The 23,540-nt window shown below is 32.7% G+C and overlaps 2 protein-coding genes across 2 annotated transcripts; one reads left to right on the top strand and one right to left on the bottom strand.

Moving 5' to 3' along the window:
* The first annotated feature begins 2,122 nt into the window (after nt 1-2,122).
* On the top strand, nt 2,123-9,786 carry LOC120088584 (beta-galactosidase 3-like). The gene is made up of 19 exons (XM_039045979.1): nt 2,123-2,343; nt 2,433-2,528; nt 3,291-3,403; nt 3,513-3,579; nt 5,195-5,287; nt 5,531-5,674; nt 5,760-5,848; nt 6,506-6,611; nt 6,707-6,794; nt 6,892-7,010; nt 7,096-7,260; nt 7,411-7,589; nt 7,661-7,770; nt 7,882-7,991; nt 8,225-8,335; nt 8,412-8,525; nt 8,641-8,843; nt 8,934-9,273; nt 9,408-9,786. The coding sequence occupies exons 1-19, from the start codon at nt 2,182-2,184 to the stop codon at nt 9,528-9,530; spliced, it is 2,532 nt and encodes an 843-aa protein (XP_038901907.1). The 5' UTR covers nt 2,123-2,181; the 3' UTR covers nt 9,531-9,786.
* A 200-nt stretch (nt 9,787-9,986) lies between these two features.
* Nucleotides 9,987-22,071, bottom strand: LOC120088262 (WD repeat-containing protein 13). Its single transcript, XM_039045415.1, has 13 exons — nt 21,886-22,071; nt 21,460-21,709; nt 20,905-21,014; nt 20,298-20,367; nt 16,673-16,805; nt 16,425-16,562; nt 15,054-15,193; nt 12,612-12,659; nt 11,308-11,418; nt 11,035-11,216; nt 10,831-10,952; nt 10,450-10,526; nt 9,987-10,359 (listed from the first exon to the last, which is right to left on the bottom strand). Exons 2-13 carry the CDS (start codon nt 21,673-21,675, stop codon nt 10,249-10,251), a joined length of 1,458 nt encoding a protein of 485 aa, XP_038901343.1. The 5' UTR covers nt 21,676-21,709; nt 21,886-22,071; the 3' UTR covers nt 9,987-10,248.
* Nucleotides 22,072-23,540: the final 1,469 nt, after the last annotated feature.

Here is a 23,540-nt window from a genome sequence, read left to right as displayed (position 1 = left end):
TTGAATGGCTACTTGATCCGAGAACTAAATGAATCCATTACGGTTTCATATATCCATTGCATTTTATTTTTTTTCTTGCATGTTTTCAATTTCAAAACCACACCAAAACCCATTTTTACTATTTTCACGGTCAAATCTAACCCAAAAGAAATTAATTCTTCGTTTCTCTGTGGTTCGACCCCGTAGTTACCACTGTTGCTATGTTTTAGTAGTAATAGGAGTAGTTTGGATATTTTATAAAATTTTCTTTTGACCAGAATCGAACTTATTAACAACGTAGGTTTCAAGCCTGTCACACCCCTACTTGTGATCTGACACTTAGGTGGATTATATAAATTTTTAGTATGGATATTCAAAATATGCACATTTAATGGCTACCCATATTATATTTGAGTTTGAACAGTTCAAGTTTGCTTGCATTATTATCATTATTAATTCTTTTTAGGTTTTATTTGGTTCTAAGTTTAACATCCACACACATGAAAAAAATGTAAATCATAAATAAATGATTATTATTATTGTTTTTATATAAAGAAATAAATTATTATTAAAACCTCTATTTTTTTTTTTGTTTTTTTGGAAAAGAGAAACCTCTATTTGTCTAGATATATGGTTTTCACTTCTTTAATATTATAGAGAATTTCCCTAAAAAGGAAAAAAAAATTGTCTATGATTCACGAGTAATAATGGAGAAGAAATAGCATGATAACATTATTATCAAATAAATAAATAAATAAAAATAGCATGATAACATTATTATATTATATATTCGAAATCACATGATTTTTCTGCCACCCATAAATTCTCTCTATAGTCCTTTCCTAAAAGAATTTATCTAATAAATTAATTTTGTAAAAAAAAAAATCACATAAATTAAATTAATCAAATCATCATATACATCTCTAAATAAAAAATAGCACCAAAATCAAATCTTTGTTATGAAATACACTGATATATATATATATTATATATATAATATTATATCTTTGCCAATATGAAATACACCAATATTAACTATTTACTTATAAAACTACAGATTCAATTAAGATTCCAATCTTCTCAAATTAAATAAATAAATAAGAGATCCTCAAAAAAAAAAAAAAAAAAAAAAAAAAAAAAAAAAAAACAAAAGATTTTAAGCTAAATCTACTTTTCAAGATATCTTAACAAACTTTGTTACTTAATAACATTTAACAAACTATCTAAACATTTTAAATATTTTAAAATAAGCTTTGCTTCTTAAAATAATTCAGAAATATTTACAGAATCTATTCAACCTTCTATCATCAAGCTAAAACCAAATATATTCACTTTTTTTTTTTTTCTAATCCAAACCATTCAAAATATATTTACTTATTTAATACTGTTACGTTTAAATTTTGGACAAAATGACAAGAACTACTCTGGAAATATAATGATAAATACAATTACACAACTTAAATATTGAACCCTGAAACGGCAGAAATTGAACCTAATTCAATATTGAACGCTTAAACTTTTACAATTGTTATAATTTTCACGATTATGTAATTCTGAGGAAGCTCGAGGGTCTAATTTTAATACCGGTATAAGTTTAAGAACTCAGTTTATAATTATAACTATCATTATGACTATACTTATAAAAATACTTAGGTGTCGAGCTGCACCCAATTAATTTTTTTTTAGTATATGTAGAAAAAGAGAATATGAGACTTAGGTGCATACATAAATTGCATTGCACTTTAAGTATTAAGTATTGCTCATTCGCAAATATCCAACATCTTATCTTTTTAGTTAAAATCAAATACATTCAAAATTTCTCCAATACTAAACAAAAATCTTTTATATCTCATTATTTATTTTTTTAAAAAATAAATATATTTATATTTTCAATAAAAACAAATAAAGATTCAAATTTCTCCAATACTAACAAAATCATTTAATATCTCATTATTTTTTATAAAAAAAAATCTATTTATTTATATTTTCAATAAAACAAACAAACAAACCTTCAAATTTCTCCAATCCTAACAAAATCATTTAATATCTCATTATTTTTTTTAAAAAAAGATCTATTTTATATTTTCAATAAAACAAACATTCCCCCAACTGATCTTTCAGTGTTCTTAGCAGAATACGCTTTCCATTTTTCCCATTCCCCCATTTTCCCTCTCTCTCTCTAAAACGCCATTTTCAAAGAAAATGAGAAAGTGGGTGTTCGTCGTCGTCTTCTTCCTTTGGTCTCTGTATTTTCAGTTAACGAACTGTAAAAATGTGACCTACGATGGGAAAGCTCTGATCATCAATGGCGAACGGAGGATTCTATTTTCTGGCTCTATTCATTATCCCCGAAGTGCCCCTGATGTTCGTTCTTGATTTCTTCAATTTTTTTGTTCTTAATTTCCTCTGTTTTCTTCGACATTTTTTCATTTTGTTTAATGGATAAAATGCAGATGTGGGAAAGTTTGATCGAGAAGGCCAAAATGGGTGGATTAGATGTTGTTGATACCTATGTTTTCTGGAATCTTCATGAACCTTCTCCCGGAATCGTAATTCATTCGTTACTTCGACGACTTATTTGATAGCTATTTGGTTTTTAATTTTTAATTTTTTAAATTTGAAAACGAAAATTATTCACAAGCAAGCAAATTCAAAAAATTATCATGTTTAATAGCTTTTGGTTTGAAAGTTGGACTTGTTTTCTGGTTTTTATATTTTCTATTTAAACATTTGATTTTTTAGACCATTTTGATAAATAGATACAAAAACAACAAGATATGAGCAGAAATTTCGAAAGTTGATAATTGGTGTTTTCGTTTTTAGAAAAATTGTACTTATTTTTTCACAATTTTTTAATCATGATTTTTATATTTTCTGTATAAATTTGATTTCTTAATCAATTTTGATATTTCTAGTGAATTTTGATAAACAAATACAAATACAAAAAAAAAAATATATATATGAGCAAAAATTTCGAAAGTCAAGGTCCCGATTATAACTATTTTTTTAATAAAAAAAATTGTATTTATTTTCTCACAAATTATGGTTTTTATATTTCATATATAAATATTTGAATTTTTAACCAACTTTAAGAAAACAAATAAGTTTTTAAAAAATGACTTTTAAACTTAAAAGTTAAATGACCAAATATTTATTATTCTATGATGTAAATTTCTTAGTCATGGTTATAGAAAACATTTGAATTCCGAGTAAACATTAAGAAAACAAGACCCAATTTTTGTTTAATTTTGTGGGGTTTGTTTTTGTTAGAGTTTAATGGATGTTTTGATTATTTTAATTTCATTTCTCAGTATGATTTTGAGGGGAAGAATGATTTGGTGAAGTTCATAAGATTAGTGCAAAAGGCAGGGCTTTATGTTCATCTTCGTATTGGACCTTATATTTGTGGAGAATGGAATTTTGGGTAATTAATGTTTTATTTCTATATATGATTTTTTTTAGTTCATTAATTAAATTTTATTGGTAATTAATAATTAATAAATACTTTTTTTTTTAATATTAATTTGTTTCAGGGGCTTTCCAGTTTGGTTGAAGTTTGTGCCTGGAATTAGCTTCAGAACAGACAATGAGCCCTTCAAGGTCTGAGAGTTTAAAAAAAAAAAACATTATATGTGACTATAATTTGTTGTTAACTTTTTTTTTTCTTATTTAGAATATTAAGAATTTATTCTATTTTATTTTAATTGAAAAAGAAATTGGAGCACTAAAATAAAAAGATCACTAATAATAACATTTAAACCCAATTAGGAAAATTGATACTAAACATTTATAGAAGCATTGAACCCTATGAATTAGGAATTGAGGAAAATTGACTATAAAAAAATTATTAATTTTTTTCACCGAAAATTTTAACATATAAAAAAAGTCAAACTATTTATAGAAATAGTAAAAAAAACGATAGACACCGATAAACTTCTATCAACTTCTCTTAAAGAAATATTAAAATTTTACTATTTTTTATATAGTTTTCTTATGAATTTATTTTTTAAAATTCCTTTTGCCCACTTTATAAATAAATAAAGAAAAAAGAAACTTACCTGAGTAATGAATGAATAAATGCAACTTCTAATTGGTTTTGGACTACTGAACTCTCTGACTCTTAGAAATATGTATCACATTTTTGTAGGCCAAATTTTTTTAAACCAATTAAGAGTAAAATAAAAAAGTCAGGTTTTCGCTAAATGTACATTAAAAATTAGATAAGGGTTATAATATTGAAGATTCATGTGCATGTTCAATGAGTTTTTGAAAATTTATTTAAGGTTGATTTTAGCATGATTTTGGTGATGTTATTTAGGTTTCGTTTGATAAAATTTCGTTTTTGGTTTTTGGTTTTTGAAAATTAAGTTTATTTTTTCTCAATTTCTTATCATGATTTACATTTTTCTTGAGTATAATGGTTGAATTCTTAACTAAATTCCAAAAAAAAATTAATAATAATAATAAAATTTTAAAGCTATTTCTTATAGTTTTCCAAAATTGGCTTAGTTTTTTAAACATTAAAAAAAGTAGATAACAAAGGAAAAAATTTAGAGGTAAAAGTAATGTCTATAAGCTTAATTTTTTTTAAAAAAAATAAAAACTAAATAATTAGCAAACGAAACGATGAGATAAAAAATTGCAATACTTATCAGTAAAATTTATTATTTTTTATAAAAGGTTAATCTTTATTATTTTGAATAGTACTTTTCTAGGGAAAAAAAAAAATACTCTCTTGGTTAAACTTTAAAAATGGTTTTTTCCCTTTTGATGTTTAAATGTAATTACCATTTTAAAAAAGAAAAAAGCATGGTGATGTCTAGTATTCCTATATTTGTGCACCTATCTAGTTGTCAAATAAAGATTTTTCATGTGAAAAATATATATTTTTTAAATTGAATAGTTTGTATATTTATTTTTTACGATGTAACCAAAAAAAAAAAAAAGATATGGATTAGGTATTTTTACCTTCTTTTCAAAATATATACCCACACTTTACAACATTTTTAGGAACTAAAAAGTTACGAAACGAGTGAAACTATTTTGTATATGAGTAAATTTTCAAAAGTAGAAAAAAAAAACATACTTATATGTTTAGAAAATTTTAATTAAATTTTTAAGAATAAAAATTAATTTCCAATTTCCAAAAAAAACTTTATTCTATTATTTATATGTGCATAACATAAGATGACAGATGATATACCAATGGGTGCAGTTAGCAATGGCAAAATTCACTAAAAAAATAGTCCAAATGATGAAGGAAGAACAGCTTTTCCAGTCTCAAGGTGGCCCTATAATTCTTTCTCAGGTAAGGAAAAACTTTGCTCTGAAAAATTTCCATCAATTTTTATTAACATGTAAAAAAATAAGGAAAAATTTTACAAATTAAAAAATATCAAACTTTTTGCAGAAATAGCAAAAAAGAAAAATGGATGGACACTTATACCATCTTCTATAAAAAAAATATTAAAATTTTGTTATCTGTGTCAATATTTTTTCTTATTTTTTTATTTTTGAAAATCTAAAAAAAAGTAATAAAATAAAATTGCAGATTGAGAATGAATATGAGACAGAAGACAAGGAATTTGGAGCAGCTGGTTTTGCTTACATGAATTGGGCTGCAAAAATGGCTGTTCAAATGGATACAGGGGTCCCTTGGGTTATGTGCAAGCAAGATGATGCTCCTGATCCTATGGTTACCATTAATTAATGCAAATAATCTTTTTTTTTTTTTAAAAAAATATATATATAATTCTTTTTTCTTTTTTTTCCTTTTTAAGATTAACACATGCAATGGATTCTACTGTGACTATTTCTCACCAAATAAGCCCTACAAACCCACTTTTTGGACTGAGGCTTGGACTGCATGGTAAGTTACTTGGCACACATTGTTTTGTTGGTTGTTATTATTAGATTTAAATACTACTTTGGGTCTTAGTTAAATTTGATAAGTATACTTTTAAAATGTTCATTTTGGTCTCTATATTTTTAATATTAGTTCAATTTGATTTTTATACTTTCGATTTTGGTTCATTTCACTCTTTGAACTTTCAAAAGTGATAATTTTAATTACTTAAAAATGAAAGTGAAAAGATCAAAATAGTCACTTTCTAAAAGTACTAGGACCAAAATAAATAAAAGTTAAAAGTATAAAGACAAAAATTAATATTATGAAAGTAAGGACCAAAATAAATAAAAGTTAAAAGTATAAAGACAAAAGTAGTATTTAGGGTAATTGTTTTAAACAACAAAACTGCTAGAAATATTTTCAAATATAGGAAAATGTCACGTAAAATTTTGCTATATTTGAAAATATTTTTAAGCAGTTTTGTATTAGTATTTAAATCTTATTATTTGTTTTGTTTTAATTTCAAAGCAAGCATTTGAAAGAATAAACACTAATTAATGACAACTACAAACACAAACACACATATACATAAAGTTTTCTAGTTTAGGGATGTATCATAATTAACAAATCAGCTTGAACTTACTTGTTTATTGACTTTTGTATTACTTTTGCAATTAGGTTTACAACTTTTGGTGGGCCAATTCATCAACGGCCAGTCGAAGATTTGGCATTTGGAGTTGCAAGATTTATACAAAAAGGAGGCTCCTTAGTCAATTATTATATGGTTAGCCACAAGTCTCATGCTCAATTATCTTTATAATACAGATTTTAATGTAAACTTGATTGATAAAATTCTCATTTGTTCTATGGTACTTTCAGTTTCATGGTGGAACTAATTTTGGAAGAACTGCCGGGGGTCCTTTCATTACTACTAGCTATGATTATGATGCTCCAATTGATGAATATGGTGAGAGCAATATAGAGATGTAATAATCTTCTGAAATTTTCAATCCTTCTATTGTGTAGAGACCTAACTCAATTAGGTCACCTTGATTACATTCTAGGTTTGATCAGGCAACCGAAGTTCGGTCACTTAAAACGACTCCACGATGCTGTTAAGTTATGTGAGAAAGCTTTGCTTACTGGTGAATCTCATAACTATAGCTTGGGAACTTATCAAAAGGTTTGTTATCAATAAGTTAACCTCATTTTATACTTAAAAGTTCATCCATGTAATGTTATATTGACCGAATCTTAACATGCTTCAGGCTAAGGTATTCTCTTCTAGCTCAGGAGATTGTGCTGCTTTTCTATCAAACTATCATTGGACTTCAACTGCAAGAGTAACATTCAGTGGCAGACATTATACTCTTCCTCCTTGGTCCATTAGCATTCTTCCTGATTGCAAGAATGTCATATATAATACTGCCCAAGTATGTAAAATTGAGTCATAGTTTGAATGCAAGAGAAGCCAAGTTGTTTCATATACTTGTGTAGAAACTTAAGTAGTTCATTACACGAACTCGGAACTCAACATAACTTCCCATAACAGTAACACGTAAATGTTGATTTTCATGCTCTAGGTTGAAGTTCAAACAAATCAAATGTCGTTTTTGCCGACAAATGTCAAATCGTTTTCGTGGGAGACTTATAATGAAGACATATCTTCAATTGAAGACGAATCGTTCATGTCATACGATGGTCTTTTGGAGCAACTAAATGTCACTAGAGACACCAGTGACTATCTTTGGTACACAACCAGGTAATATCGTGGCTCATATTATAGATTAAGATGGCATTATGAACTCATATTTATTCCATGGAATTCCATAGTGTTGATGTAGATTCAAATGAATCCTGTCTCCGTGGAGGGAAGCTTCCCATCCTCACTGCAACGTCAAAAGGTGATGCTATGCATGTATTCATCAATGGAAAGCTAGCAGGTAAATAGTCATCGAACTCCTTTATGTCCTAAACTTCAATGCATCTGTGTATGGTTTTTTCGAGATTAGTCGAGCTACTTCCAAGTAGGTAATACTGTTCTTTAATGGTAGGATCAAGCTTCGGAACTCACGACAACAGTAAATTTACGTTCATGGAAAGAATCTACTTGCAAGCTGGAGTGAACAAAGTTTCTCTGCTAAGCATGGCTGGTGGATTGCCAGTTAGTTTTTCAGCCCTTGATAATATGAACTATGACTCACTATTCACCATTTCCTACTCAAATCCGACTTAAGGCAAACAATTTGTTTTACTAATGTAACTCTAACCTCATGATTGCTAAGAACAACTCAGAGTATTATCACGTGACAATGAAAAATCTAAATCTCAACGAAGTTCTTAACAACTTAAGTTTGTCTTGGTTTGATTTTTCTTTTTCCTTTTTGGTGGATGAAGAACAATGGCCCTCATTTTGAGGAGAGAGAAATGGGAGTGCTTGGACCAGTGGCTATACATGGGTTGGACAAGGGAAAGTTGGACTTGTCTAGACAGAAATGGTCATATAAGGTCTGCAAATACAACCACAATTCTTAGCCTTTTTCATGCACTCCACTAGTTCCCTTATATTTTTCTCCTTCAACAGGTTGGTCTTAGAGGAGAAACCATGAACCTGGGTTCTCCAAGCTCTGTTCAAGCAGTTGATTGGAGGCCGGTTCCATCTACGCAAGAAAACACGCAACCGCTTACTTGGTACAAGGTACTTTCATGCTTGACTGGAATGGTTATGAAGAACTAGAATTCCATTCTTGTACAGAATCCAGTACAGATTGGAGAACCATTGAGCACCGAAACTATTTCCATTCAACTTGCAGGCTTATTTCGATGCACCTGAAGGAGATGAACCTTTGGCTTTAGACATGAGTAGTATGCAAAAGGGTCAAGTGTGGATAAACGGGCAGAATGTCGGAAGATACTGGACTATCAATGCCAATGGAAACTGCACTGATTGCAGCTACTCGGGTACATACCGCCCGAAGAAATGCCAATTTGGTTGCGGTTATCCGACTCAACAATGGCGAGTTCCATTCATGGAATGCTAAACATTGGATGAACACTAAATTCTGCATTTTATTTTCTGATTTCATTTGATATTTTTGTCTTTTAGGTACCATGTTCCTCGATCTTGGTTGATGCCATCAAAAAATTTGATTGTGGTTTTCGAGGAGGTTGGCGGGAATCCTTTAAAGATTAGTCTTGTAAAGAGATCAATTACAAGTATTTGTACCGAGGCATCTGAGTATCGCCCCGTTGTCAAGAACAAGCACACTCATCAAAACCATGGAGAATTGAATGAGCAGAATGTGCTTAAGATCAACCTGCATTGTGCAGCTGGGCAGTTCATTTCAGCTATCAAATTTGCAAGCTTTGGAACTCCAAGAGGAGCTTGCGGAAGTCTTGAGCAAGGGACCTGTCATTCTTCAAAATCACTTTCTGTGTTGCAGAAGGTATCTAAATTTACACCATCATATGATGTACTCGACATTTTCAAAATTTGACTCGATGATTCATCTGTAAAGGGCGAAATAAAAAATTCAAAATGCAATACCATGTTCTTAACTTTATACTCTGTCCTTTCCAGGTATGTGTTGGTCGACGGAGATGCTTGGCAACTGTACCTACCAGCATCTTTGGAGAAGATCCATGTCCAAATTTAAGGAAGAAACTATCTGCTGAAGTCGTCTGCCAACCGATAGCTACATAGAACCCATAAATTAGATAGATTCATGGCTATGAGTACATATCAAACAAGGTAGACACCAATATTGAGTATTGATATTTATTTTACTTAGTTTCTCGGAGAGGTAGGCTGATAAACTACAGAGATATCAACAGATCACAAGATTTTCATTTTTATTTGGTGGTGGAAGATACTTAAAGGTAGGTTTAGTGTTTGCTAGGAGTTTTCTTCCCCCCCTCTAGCGGTAAGCTATATCGTATGGTATATATGAATAAAAACTCTGGCCTCTATTTTCTTAATTAATAAGAGTTTGTCCAGTTGATTTCATGAAGCAGTGACAGTTCATAGTTGAACTCATCTGAAACTTTCATTTCATCAATTGCTTGTTGAAATTGATATTAGTAGCAAATACACTATATTGGAAATTTCTCTCTCATAAACATTCCATCAGGTAATCAAGGCCAAAGAGTTGAACATTTATTTAACACCAGTCACTCCAAAACTTCAACTAGATTATATTTCGTTACACTGTAATTACAGAGGTATAGTCATAATAAGATCACTCTCATTTCTACTTTCTAAAACTAATGCGCTAAAAAGCAATAAAACACTTTCTCTGAGATACTGAAAATTATCTGTAGCTGATAAAAGAATGACAAAATTATGGGAGCACAAAAGGGAAGAATGATATTCATTAATCAACAGAGCCATTTATAAAATCTATTCACACATATCGTTTGTTCTAACTCATCTTCGATCTCTTCCATACAATTACCGTTCCATAAAAATCCGACGAAGCCAACAAATTTTCCCCATGGTTCCAGGCAACCCCGATAACTGGGAACCTGTGGCCCTGCAGAGTCACAAGTGTGCTGGTCAATCGACCACAAACTGTCAACTAAATAGTTTTATCTAGGAGAGAACACATGAAGAAAATGTGAACCTGTAGCTTGTTGACACAAGTATGTTTAGGTCGTGTCAAGTCATAGAAGTAGACATTTGAATCCTCACTTCCTGCAACTTCAATTCATAAAAAGAAAACCCAAATATGTAATCAGTAACATTGTGGAATGAACAGAGAACATTAGAATAGTAGCACATTTTACAATTTTTAAAGCCTATTTGGTAACCATTTGGTTTTTAGTTTGTGAAAATTATGTTTGTTTTCTCCAAATATCTTAGTCATGATTTTCATATTTTCTATGTAAGCATTTGAATTATTAGCCAATTTCTAAAATATGATTTCTGAAGTAAATTAATAATGCTGATACGGCCATCCACAAAATGACTATTGAAGATGAAACATTAACTAAACAGTTCTTACCAATGTACTCTCCTTTTTCAAGGGAGAGTAGAGGGCAGAACGAAGCACGGATGCTATGTATTCTTGGAGCTAATTTGAGTGAGCACCGGAGGGTCAAATATCCTTGAACTTCCAAAGCAATACTAGAACATCAACATAAAAGCTTAGAAGTAGTCAACGAACAATAAATGAATAAAAATGAGAGCCAATTTATGTTGGCAAAACCTGAAGAAAGACAAGTTTCCATCTTGAGTGCAAGTTAGCAAAACAGGGCCCCTGGCCAGCAGAGAGAAGCTTCGATACTGTACAGTAGATACAGGAGATTTTCGCCGACTACTACACCACTGGCGGTGCGTACGGGATAACGCTCCTGTATGAGAGTTCATGCTCACAGAGTAGACATGTCCCTATACATGCAATCTCAACAGTCAATCTTAGCAAATGAAAGTTTGGTTTTCAGAAAAGAAAGTTCACAATATAAATGTGCCAATGACATACATTTGCGTCCCCACAGAAAAGGAGCTGACCAGTGTGATCATGATCCATTGAGGTAACCTCACTATCAAGAACTAATTTTGTCACAGTCCTCCCAGTGCTGAAATTAAACACCTAAAATATATTCCTGAAAATCAGCTGGACATATCTTGGAAAAGATACAACTAAGGAATGAGCATCTGGTGAAGTGGAACTCTGTGGCACGTTTTCATAAATCAGGTCCAAAATAGAAATAACAGACAACTTCAAGAATAAAGAATTAGGTGTCAAAAGAAATTTAAATGGATGAAACATTTCATAAAAAGCATCACTTTTACCCCTCAAGCAATGATACTTAGAGAGAGTCAAGCTCACAACTTGAAACTAAATACAAAAAATCTCAAGTAACGTGATCTTATGTTTTTAAAACTCAGTTTTTACAGCTGTTCCTACTTACTGCAAGCATCATATTGACCTAAATTTTACAGTTTTTTCTTGTATTGGTTATTATTATTATTATTTTTTTGGGGTTCTTATTTTCAACTGTTGTGATTTTTGTTCGAGTTTTCTTTGAAGTTGAGCTTTGGTTTGATAGGTCCTTTTTGTTTCTTGGTCATTCTCTTTGTTTGAAATTGCTTTAAGATCTTGTTCTATTTTTTGGTTCCAGTATCTTTAGGGCTTAAGGACACAGTTGTATAACTATCAAATAGTTTCAATTCAAGTAAGGTCGTTATGGTTTTATTTTCTTTTTCACTCCCTTTGGGAGTTTGTATCCCTTGAACATTTTCTTTTCCATTATATCATGAAAAGTTGTTTCGGGTTCAAATTATAAACAAAAAAAACAAAAAACAAAAAACAAAGAAAGGGTTCCTTTCTGCATGCACCAGGAAAGCATCACATTGTCTATATTATATCTCCCATGTGTGGGTCAGAATATCCCTTGTCACATTGACTATTACATTGATGAGATCCCCCCTCACCCCGGGTCTGGGGGTGTGAGGGACACTAATTTACAATTACATTTCACTCCCAGAACAATCACAACACCGAAATATAGAAAATTCTCTATGCATTCACGCCCATGAATCTTAGTGATTATGTCTACTCCATGTCCGAAAGAGTTCAATTTCCAATAAAAATATAATTTGAAACTAAAAGAATAGAGAAAATGAGAGACATCTTACTTTTCAATTTAATTACATTTTTGAAAAATCATGGCTGCGAGCTACAGCTTTCAATTAATTCATATTTTCAGGAAAATCATTAATTAAAAATATCATCAATATTCCTTCCTCAAGTGGCTGTAAACAAATTTGCATCATGCTTACCGTGATTTCCTTATGTGCATTGCCAACTGAGAGGAAGTTATTATTTACCTACACCATGATAATGAAAAAGAAGGTAAAAAGAAAGAAAATAAATGCGAAGAAAATAAAATGTTCGATTATATTTTCACAATATTATAACATATGGATATGCATGGATACATATTTATATCTATGTATACATATATATAGTTGGGTGTCAGACATTATGAAACATAAACATCTAGGAAAGAAAGACCACAAGAAAGATGAGATATCATCCTACTTGCTCAAGTTACGAATACTACAAAAAGATCTCTCAATTTATATTAATAACAAAGAAGAATGTCTACAAAATTCCATAGCCGAAGAACTCAATTTAGGAGCTAAAAGATAACTTGATTAAATAATCTCAAGAGACTATCTATTGCTTCCAACAAAGAAATCTTGGATTCCTCCTGAATGAAATTTCCCTGCCTTGATTAGATCACAAGAATACCACAAAATGATGAATGTATAGAAGTTGGGACATAGCATGTACATGATGACAAGACGTTGGTAAGCTGGGGTATTTCTTGTACATTCCTTCAACTGTTATTATCTTGCACTGAACTAAAAGTTTTCAGCATTTCTTCCTCTTCTTCTTTCCCTAAGATTGTCAGCGGTACTTCAGCTGGCAATGGAAGGGGAAAGATTCTGAATTGAGCATTGCAGCTCATTCGGTCTTCATCTTCCAGGACTGTCAACCACTGACATAAATCTTCCAATGGGAGGAGATCATGTTATGGCCAGGATGTTTCTTATTGCAATTTCGGTCTTGCAAAACTCTTGGGTTCCCTTCCCAAAATAACTTACACTTTTTTTTTCCAATATTCATAAAATAACTCTGATTTTTCAGGTAAGCTCTTCACCAGCAAAGCCTGCACTTGATAGTTTGGAGATTCTGTAAAGGGGCCAGGCCACCAGACTGGAGATGGAGGCATACCAAGTACCGACTATCGAAAAAACAATGCTTCTAACTCAAAACATCCTTTGCAAAAGAAAAAGGGAACAACTTTCAACATCCTTGTAGTAGATGGCATGCCAGTAGGGAGAAAGGACGCTCAGGTTCTTTTTAAATCTTTCACAAATGTTGTACTTACTGTGGTTGAGATGAACCAAATCTTCCTAGGTGTTTTAGCTTTTGGAAAGCATCAAGAACTGGAAAATGATAGATTCCAACGCTCTAGCAAAGAAGACAAGAAGGATTAACAGGAAAAGTTGGTACTAACTTCTCGCTTATGTGAACCTGGCATACCATTGCAGAGACAAGTTTGTTCCTACCATTTCTACACCATTATTAGTCTCTTGAATGTTAAGATTCTAACAGGTATCAACTTGATCCCATACCTCGAGAACAGTTCAATTATGGCTATTAGGCCAGGGATCTAACCTAGTAAAAGCGGTTTGAGAATTGCAATTAATGTCATCAACTTAAGTATCTTCCCAAAAACTACTCCTTTCTCATGTCCAATCTCGATTGTGAATTTCTTGTCCCAAGTATCCCGTAACTAGCAATAAAGAACCAAGAGGCCCTACACTGTAGAGTCTGCCCGAAGATTCCAATCTAACCAACCTATCAACTGTAATTTTAATGGCCTTGTATGAAAAGCTTCTTCCTTATTGAAACTCCATGACTATTTCACTACAGAGGCCATGTTTTTCTTTGTTATATTTCTAATCCCAATAGCTCGATAAACTTTCTATGGTTGCTAAGAACTTACGCACTCGAACAATTTTCTCCCCCACAAAAATGAGAACAAAGCAGCTTTTGAAGAGATGGGTAAAAGTAAAAATACTAATAGCCAACTTGAGCATTTATTTTTCAATATTTTCATCCATGGTGAAAAGTTTGTTTCTTGTTTCTTTGTTTTTAAGAAAACAAAAGACCCATATGAGCATAACTTAGTGGTTAAGGCATCTCCGCATCTTCCATGAGATCGTAGGTTTAAATTGTCACCGTTAAACTATTGAAATGATAGAATTAAATTTACCATAATTCATCAACTTAAATTTTTGGATCAATCAGTGATTTAACAATGGTATCAGAGTAGGAGATCTATGTTCAAACTCCTATAATATCATTTCCTCCCCAATAATATTGATTTCCACTTGTTGTGGGTCTTCTACAAATTTGAAACTTGTCAAACTTCTTTTGAGAATCGTGAAGACTAATGGGTTTATTGAGCTTATGAGTCTTCAATCTCCATAAAATCATGTCTAAGCCACTGCAGGAATGATCTTAATCCCCAGAATTGAGAAGAAACAGGTAGACAAAAACAGTAAGAGACATATAATGAGCCAACATGCTCTATCCCAGAAGTGAGAAAGAGAGTTTTCACCAGATTGTAATGAATAGAAAAGAAAATACTTTTAAGTTAACCACTTATTCTCAGAAGAAAGAAAGAATTATTGTTTCATACTTACCGGATGAAAACGTATACACAATTGTGAAGATACTCCATAGATTACTCTAATGCAAAGTCCTTTTGATATCTCCCATACTCTAACGGTTTTATCCATGGATGACGATGCAATGTACTGATTATTCGATGAAAAATCAAAGTCTGAAGAAACACCAGTATGTTAGAATTTTACTTTTTGAACTGGACAATAGTAAAATGCTACTTTTTCTTAATCCACCGTTCTAATAGCATACTAAAAGGAAACAAATTTAATATCAGATCTGATGCTTGTAATGAAAAACTCTTGACGCTATTTTTGATAACTAGGAAAAAACCCTTTTTTTTTTTTTTTTTTTTTTTGGGTGGGGGGGGGGGGGGGGGGGGGGAGACAGCATTTATTGATTCTCAATAAAAGAATGTACAAGGCATTAAAAAATTTAAAATAAAAAACTAGCAAAAGGGATCCTACAACTAACCACAGGAAAGAATTCCAAGAAACGACTGTATGCAATGTAATGCTTTCTTTTTGGTGTAAATTAATGTATCCTTTTGGAATGCCCCAGGGAGTATATTTGAAAGAGTTTTCATTTTTTTTTCTTTTGTTCCACTGCTAGACTCATCTGGTTTCTGAACTTCTTTGAAATTGACTACTAATGCTTTTATTCCAAACACACTGCTCAGCAATCTATGGGGACTTACACGTGTATGTACAAACAATTAGATAGTTCAGTCAAATATTATTACAAGTGGAAATGTTTGGCATATTGCTTCTATGGCTGGCTTTTGCAAATTTCAACCTCCAGCCTCCTTTAACTGATGCAAACATGGTGGGGTACTTGTTTGGAAAATCAATATTCTAGTGTTCAGGTTATAATGTTGATAGATTTCTTTACCGTTTTTTCCCTCAAAAGTCAAAGAAAAGTCATATCCTCCTCACAAATCAATGAAATCCATTTCTACCATGACTCATCATTATGTGCATGTCTGCTGCACACACATGAGAGAGTATTCATTTCTACAATATGCAAGTTCAAGAAAAATTCATAAGGAATGAGATTCATCAACATCATTGAGGGATTGATGCATGAAAATTCACAACTGAAACAGAGGCATAACTCATGAATAACAAGAAAACATACACATCCCCTAGCGCTTACATCTAAGCATTAGTTTTATAAGAAACCAGCTTTCACTAAATGAGTGAAAGTAAAAAAGGGGGCCTACAAATAATAATGACCCAAGCAGAGGAGCAAACCAAAAGAAATCAACCCTGGAGAGAGATTCTGGAGAGAAAACCAACAGAAGTTTCTACTCAGCTTTTAACAATCCTTGAAGTTGTGATTGGGAGAAGAGACAGTGTAAAAGACAAAAAAGCAATACCAGCCAATCCAACCTGTGACGTCTTTTGAATGGCCCAGCAACTGCTTGACGGAGGAAGATGGTTCAGAGACATTGCATACAGTCAAGGTCCCATCCGCTCCCCCATATGCTAATAGATCAGAGCTCATGTGCCCAAACTTCACAACCGTAACTGCAGAATTGACAATTAGTCTTCTTATGTAAACAACTTCATTATGTGTTGATAAGAAATTTGAAATAATCCCATGATCGGTTCAGATTTCTTCTTCAGTGAAAGTTTACCAGCGGCTTTGCATTGATCAAATATACAATGCATTCCAACAAAAGAATATGCAAATTCAACTCTACGAGTCTGCAGCTGACTATTATCACTTGCACTTGAGCTAAAACTTGATCTTCGGTGACTCTGTAAGTCCTGAGTGAAAGATAACAATAGATTATAATTATGATGAAACAAAAGCAAGCATAGAATTGCAATCAGTTTTAAACTTACCGTGCTTCTTGTTCAATGCTCAAAGAAGTTAATTTGATTTAATTATTTAAATCATTGAAAATTCTGCATGAGCAATAAACATGGAAAACTAACAATTGCACCCTATATGAAAAAGAAACTGAGGATCAGAAATTCTCTACAGCCTAACTAGAAATTTTTTAAATAACAACTCTCTCACTGTGTAACGCCCGAGTTTAGGAGGCAAACATGAATGAACTGAGATCACATCTGAATGTGAGAGATCCTGAACATATGAAAGTCTAGTTAAGAAAGGCTTAAAAGAATTGAAAGTTACTACATATACCAATAAGGTGCACCTTCTCTTTCGGTGGCTCAATCATAGGAACTTCATAGTTAAACGTGTTTAGCTTGGAGAAATTCTATGTTGGATGAAAAGCTTGGAGAAATTCTATGTTGTAGACCTCTTGGGAATCCTATGAAACATGTGAGTGAGGAGAAAGCATGCTAAAAGGACCCGTGTTGGTTTGTGGGAATAATCTTCACTCTTAGAAGCAACTCAAGACAAATAAAGGACAAGCAAGGATAACCTTGTCGGGTACAGGGGATGCAATGGAATGTCGGGGCCATCAAGTGTCGAGTCCGGGTTCCAAATCCTAGGCTTGGGACGTTACACACTGACTCGCATGTGCCATCACATGCATTTTTATTTCATGTGATAGATTGTCGAACAACTTGAGTATGCAAAGATAATTTCCGAAACAAATCAGCAGATCTGGGATGGAAACAGAAACCCACGAAGAACGAAAACAAAAAGTAGGCTGGAAACATAAACCCATGAAGAACGGAAACAAATTTCTTGGCTAGAAACAAAGATCCTCATAGAGAGATCGATAAAACCTACAAAGAACTTCTGGGCTGAAAACAAAGATCCTCATAAAGCAATCTACAACAAAACCCTCGAACAATTGATTTGAAAACAGAACATAAATCCACAAACACAAATCTGAAAAGATAAAACAAAGTAATCAAACAAACTAACTGAACTAAACCAAACCAGGCTAAACCAAACAAAACTGAACCAAGTGCCTGAAATAAACCAAACTAAGTAAATTGAACCACACCGGACCGAGTTGGATGAACCAAACAAATGGAAGAGTGAACCAAACTAATTAAACTGAACCAAACTGGTTGACTGAAACTAAATCAGCCTTACTAACCAAACCAAGAGGTTCTTTTGTTGAAACCCTCAAACCACGATGGAATCAATCAGTTCACGATGGACAGACAATAGAGCGACATGAAACTGAAGGATTCTAAAGATTGGATGAAACCCATGGCGAGCAACATGAACCTAAGGTGGAATAGCAGATATGCTGCCAGATCTGTAGCAGCGACGATTGACGGGCAGTGGCTGGCGCATAGATCTGAGTGGAGCAAAGCTGCGACAAGACGGATTTGCGGTGCAGAAGATACCCACGGACAAATACAATCTGATACACAAACAGAGACGCATGGCAGAGAGTGACAACGAAAGATACGGACAGCAAAAGCGCAAATGGGATAGCAGAGGTGGTCGATGGTTGCAATGGATTTGGGGCGAAAATTTATCTATGAGCACAAAGGGACAAATCTAAATGCGCAAAAGACCTGGTCCATGGTAACAAAAAGCCCACGAACGGTGCTGGCGAACAGATGAGTGATGGATCTAATGAACAGAGGCGTGACAAAAAAACCCTAGTAGGATAAAGGGAAAACAAGCAGAAAACCCTTATGGTAGTCAACAGAGGCAGAGATCGGAAAGGGCTTTGGCAGCTAGAGTTCAATAAGACTAAACCTAATGCTCTGATACAATGTTAAATTTGTATATTATTGAATAAATCAGGATAATTCAAAGTAATTCAAAGTACATAACCAACCTTCTACAAGGTGAATAAATAGACATCAATAAACCAATAAAGGAAAATACCAAAAAGGAAATAATAATGGAAAAAAAATTAATTAGGAATAAATCCTAATTTCCTTTTAACAAGACCAAGATGGAAATTACAAAAAAATCTGATCAACAAAAACCAAGAAAGAAGAATTAAACTTAACAATTCTCAAAGCTCCTTCCAAGATCTAATTATTCTCAAGCCAAATACCTCACAAGAGAACAAAAAAGATAAGTCTGCCACAACTCTTCCTATAACGCAAAAAAGAGAGTCCAAGAGCACCTCCTCAAGAATCATACAACAACAGCCTTTGTTGCAAGCCAAAACTTCCCAAAACTCCTAAAAATCTAACTCCAACGGAGAAGCAAACCTGAAATTCCACAGCAAATGGTCAAGGCCTTCTCTTCTTGACTGCAAAGAACACACTATTGTGGGACCAACACCAAAGAAGAACGTCTCTGCTGATGGTCTTGAGTGTTCACCCTCTAGTGCAAAACTTGTTAGGCAAAAAGTCTCACATTCTTAGAAATTCTAACATTCCATAGAGAGGAGAACGGAGAAGCATCGTGGAATGGAGAAAGGGGAGCAAAGGATATGGAAAAATGAATTAAAAGAGAAATCCTTGCAGTTGGACAAACTGGGGACCCAAAATTATGAGACCCTTCTCTCATGCTGATCATTGGACTAGAAATTATAGAAAAAAGGCCATCTACCTGCATAAGATGTTGAAATCTGATGGGTTTTCTAAAAACCAAATATTGTTGCATTAGACAATTATCTCATAAGATTATTGAGATGTGCGTAAGTTTAATGGAATATTCATGGGTATTAATTTTTTTAAAAAAAATGTCCTCAAATGTGAAAAAAAGAGTGGAGAATCAATTCCTACTAGGAACCAAACTAACCTTGAAAATTTCACAAAATCTACCCCAAATTTTTGCAGTAAATGGCATATCCATAAAAGATGATCCAAAGTCTATTAACATTCTTTAACACAAAATGCACCACCAACGGCATAAAGCAAAAAAATAAGATCGCTAGATAAAATTTGTAGTAAGCAACCAACCAAGAGATGAATCTAATCTTCCCAGGAAATTTTCCTTTCAAGAGCTTGGCAAAGAGGGCGAAAGAATTAGGCTGAACAAGCAAACAGGGAAAGAAAGATTTACAAGATAAGATACTTAACAGATCAAGAGTAGTCCAAAGATGGAGGCCTAAATTTAGGGGAAGCAAACTCTAGGTAGAAAAGCAAGCGTTGAAAACATGTAAGATCAAAAATCATAGAAGGATCCCCTTGAGTTAAAGTTATGGAAAAGGCAGTCCCGTTTCTCATAGAGGACGTTGAACACTTTCTACTAAGCTATGCATACAACTTCAAATAAACAAGACATTTTAGCTTTTTGATACTTTCATCTCGTGCAAAATTAGTATTCCTTTGCCCCTAATGGAAGGGTGATTTCTTACCCAAAAAACAGGCAATGTGTGTGTCTAAATATATACATTTCACAGAATTTAGATATACCTTGCTAGAACCCCAGCTCTCCACCTCATGCAAGAGAGAGAGCGGACTTGGAGGAGGAACCCATCTTCCACTGATGCATGAACCAATAAATTATCTTGATGTCAGAGTTATGCGGAATATAACTTTAAAAAGTAACACTAAATAGGAGGTTTCATCATTACAATTCATAATAATTTCTTGCAACTGAGATAAAAGAACAAATTTAAATTAGTAAAGGGAAGACATGAGAAGCACAAGTCAAGTTATGAAATAGATATTTTAACACTACATTTTTACCTATGAGTTCCATTGTTTTGTTATCCAAATTTTACCCATGTTTTGAAAAATCAAGCAAATATTTGACAATATATGAGGTGGGAAATCAAACCTCTGATTTCGAGGTTGATAGTGTAAGCACTATGCCAGTTGAGCTAGACTCATTTTAACAAATCAAGCAAATATTTCAAAACTACAAAAAGTGGTTTTTGTTTTGAAATTTGACTAAGAATTCAAATGTTTCTTTAGGAAAGGTGAAAATTATAGTAATGAAATTGGGAGAACTCCAAGCATACATTTCAAAAGCAGAAAATACATACGAAATTGTTATCAATTGGCCTTAGTTAGCAACCTGTTTCCTGGGGTGCTTTGAAGACTTGGTAAACGCGAGCTTTCCCAATTCCTTGGCCGGCGTATGAAATTGCGGAATGCCACATATCCTTTTCCATTGCACCTCCAGTCCTAAGGATAACACCAATAGAAAGAGCCTAACGTTATTCTCAGGAAATGATGCATAAACGAATTGAACCATCGGAAATAATATAGGCTGTGCATCTGAAAAGAATGGAGGAACAATTTAACAAAATTTCTTTCCAAACAGAAAGCCAAAACTGATTCATAATGTTATGAAATCGAAACCCCAGAATTTGTCTTCCTCTTGATGGACATAAGTAAAATCGGTGGAACCTCGGTCCTAGGAGAAAAAATAAAGAATCAAGAAACCCCAATGTAACTCAGACTGCATTGTCCTCCCAAATCTACTTAAATTATGCTCCCTAACATCCAAATTCCCGAATCAAACAGGAAAAAAAAAAAAAATCACAATCTAACTCAAAACCCAATCAAATAGAAACAAATGCAGAAAAAAATATAAATTTAAAAAATAAAGCTGCAGAGGAAAACATACTTTACGACGGAGAACCGCGGCTTCAGCCTTCCGATAAAGCAAGAGACGACGAATGCCAATATAGTCCGGATCAACACCGATACTCATAGGTTGAAGCAAGCAGCTGAAAAGTTCCGGATCGACATTTTTCTTCAGTTTCTCCTTCTTCACCTCTTCTCCTTCCTTCATTGAGCTACCATCCTCAGTTCTTTGCTCTGCCATTGTCACCAAGTTCATCGAAAATCAATCAACTGCTGTTTAGTCGATTCCCCTGTTGACGGATAATTAACATGAATAAATAATTAAATAAATTTTCACGTGAAATTCTGAAGGAAAGGTTGAAACCACTAATTAAAAGTAAACTAGAACATGGAATTCATATATGTTCGCACACTCCAAACCAGAAATTATGAAATGGCAAAAACTAATATCCTTAAAACTGATCACCTTGACAACGAATCTCAGTAGTTACTCCAGAGACCATTTGAACCAAGATCGAAGCACAAACCACAGATTCGGACCCAAACGTCAATCAGTTCAAGGATCCGAATTGGACCATCGGGACCTCGTAGCCGAAGATCCCCCAGAATTTCTCGAGTCAGAACGAGAGAAATAGAAGATGATGATGAACAAAAAAAACAATTTTAAAATAAGGTTAAATTATTATTAAAAAAAAAAAAAGATGTCCAAGGTGTAGTTTCTTGTCATGTCTCATTTTTCATATTGTCCATGCGCAGTAATTCATGTTTGGTGTCTATATATTGTCAAATTATCTACAAATAGTGATATTTGGTAGTAGATGTGTAGGCTTCTACGTCATGTGTCATTTTTCATGTTGTCCATGTGCATTAATTCATGTTTGGTGTCCGTGTATTGTCAAATTGTTTATAAAGAGTGATATTTGATGGTAGGGGTGACCATTCAAATTGCAAAAGTTAAACAACCGAAAACTTAGTGAAACAAAAAAATATGGTTCAGTCCGTTTGAAGAAATTTTAAAATCGAATTAATTCGGTTCAATTCGATTTCAATTTTGAAAACCGAATTTGAAACCAAACCGAACTATTTTTATATTTATTTATTTATATATTTATATATTAAGAAAAAGAGTAAGACTGAATTTAAATTGAACCATTTTTAATTTTAAGAACAAAACCAAATTTAAGACCGAACCGAACCAAATTGTTTTTTTATTTAAATAAAATATAACATAGATTTTTTTTAAAATGCCAAAACTGAACCGAACATTATGCAGTTCGGTACAGTTGGGTTCGAACCAATAAATTGGTTCAGTTCGGTTCATTTCACATATTAGAAAATTCAATTCGATTCGGTTTGACCATCAAACCGAACCAAATCGAACCGTTTCCACCCCTATTTGGTGGTTTAATAAGGAACCGTTGCAAATATAGCAATCAGACCAAAAATATTAGCAAATATAACATAATGTAAAAAAATTACAAATATGGCAAAATTTAGATAATCTGTCATATACCATATTATTAATAGGAGTCTATCAGTGATAAACCATATTGCTGGTAAGAGTCTATCGACGATAAAAGCCTATCACTGATAAACTTTGCTATATTTACAATTTTTTTACAGTGATGTTATACACTTAGTTATTATCTTTAAAAATGCCACATTGCAATTACCCTAAAATATAAGCACATTGGTGAGAATAAAAAGAGAATTTCATATATTTTCTATTTCCTTCCTATTTCCGTAATTTTATAATTTTAGTATGCTTTAGTTATTTTATAAGTTTAGTTATATTATTTTATTATATTTTATCCATATCCGTATTTCCATTATGCTCTTCAATTTTACAATACGTCATCAACTCGAGCTCTTGTCGCTTCCCTCGCTGAAGGTAGGTCCTAAAGTGTTGCCATGACAAATCTTATGAAATTAGAATTCACAGCCCTTGACATTAATGACAATAATTATTTGTCATTGGTGCTCGATGCTGAAATCCACTTGGATACTATGAACTTGGAAGAAACAATTAAATGGAAATACAACATCCAGTCAGGACAAAGCAAAAGCTATGATTTTCCTTCATCATCGTCTCCACGAGGGATTGAAAATGGAGTATTTTAT

Source organism: Benincasa hispida, chromosome 10 (genome assembly GCF_009727055.1).
Source record: "Benincasa hispida cultivar B227 chromosome 10, ASM972705v1, whole genome shotgun sequence".
Classification (NCBI taxonomy): domain Eukaryota; kingdom Viridiplantae; phylum Streptophyta; class Magnoliopsida; order Cucurbitales; family Cucurbitaceae; genus Benincasa; species Benincasa hispida.
This window is presented reverse-complemented; position numbering and strand designations above follow the sequence as displayed.

Bases quoted from the DNA above. Each gene is read 5' to 3' on its own strand.
- LOC120088584 (XM_039045979.1), top strand. From the start codon at position 2,182: ATGAGAAAGTGGGTGTTCGTCGTCGTCTTCTTCCTTTGGTCTCTGTAT. The intron at 6,795-6,891 runs GTGAGAGCAATA...ATTACATTCTAG, and splicing joins TGCTCCAATTGATGAATATG to GTTTGATCAGGCAACCGAAG. The intron at 7,771-7,881 runs GTAAATAGTCAT...CTTTAATGGTAG, and splicing joins CATCAATGGAAAGCTAGCAG to GATCAAGCTTCGGAACTCAC.
- LOC120088262 (XM_039045415.1), bottom strand. From the start codon at position 21,675: ATGAACTTGGTGACAATGGCAGAGCAAAGAACTGAGGATGGTAGCTCA. The intron at 20,368-20,904 runs GTTGCTAACTAA...TTCATGCATCAG, and splicing joins CAAAGCACCCCAGGAAACAG to TGGAAGATGGGTTCCTCCTC. The intron at 12,660-15,053 runs GTAAGTATGAAA...ATCATGGTGTAG, and splicing joins TGTGTATACGTTTTCATCCG to GTAAATAATAACTTCCTCTC.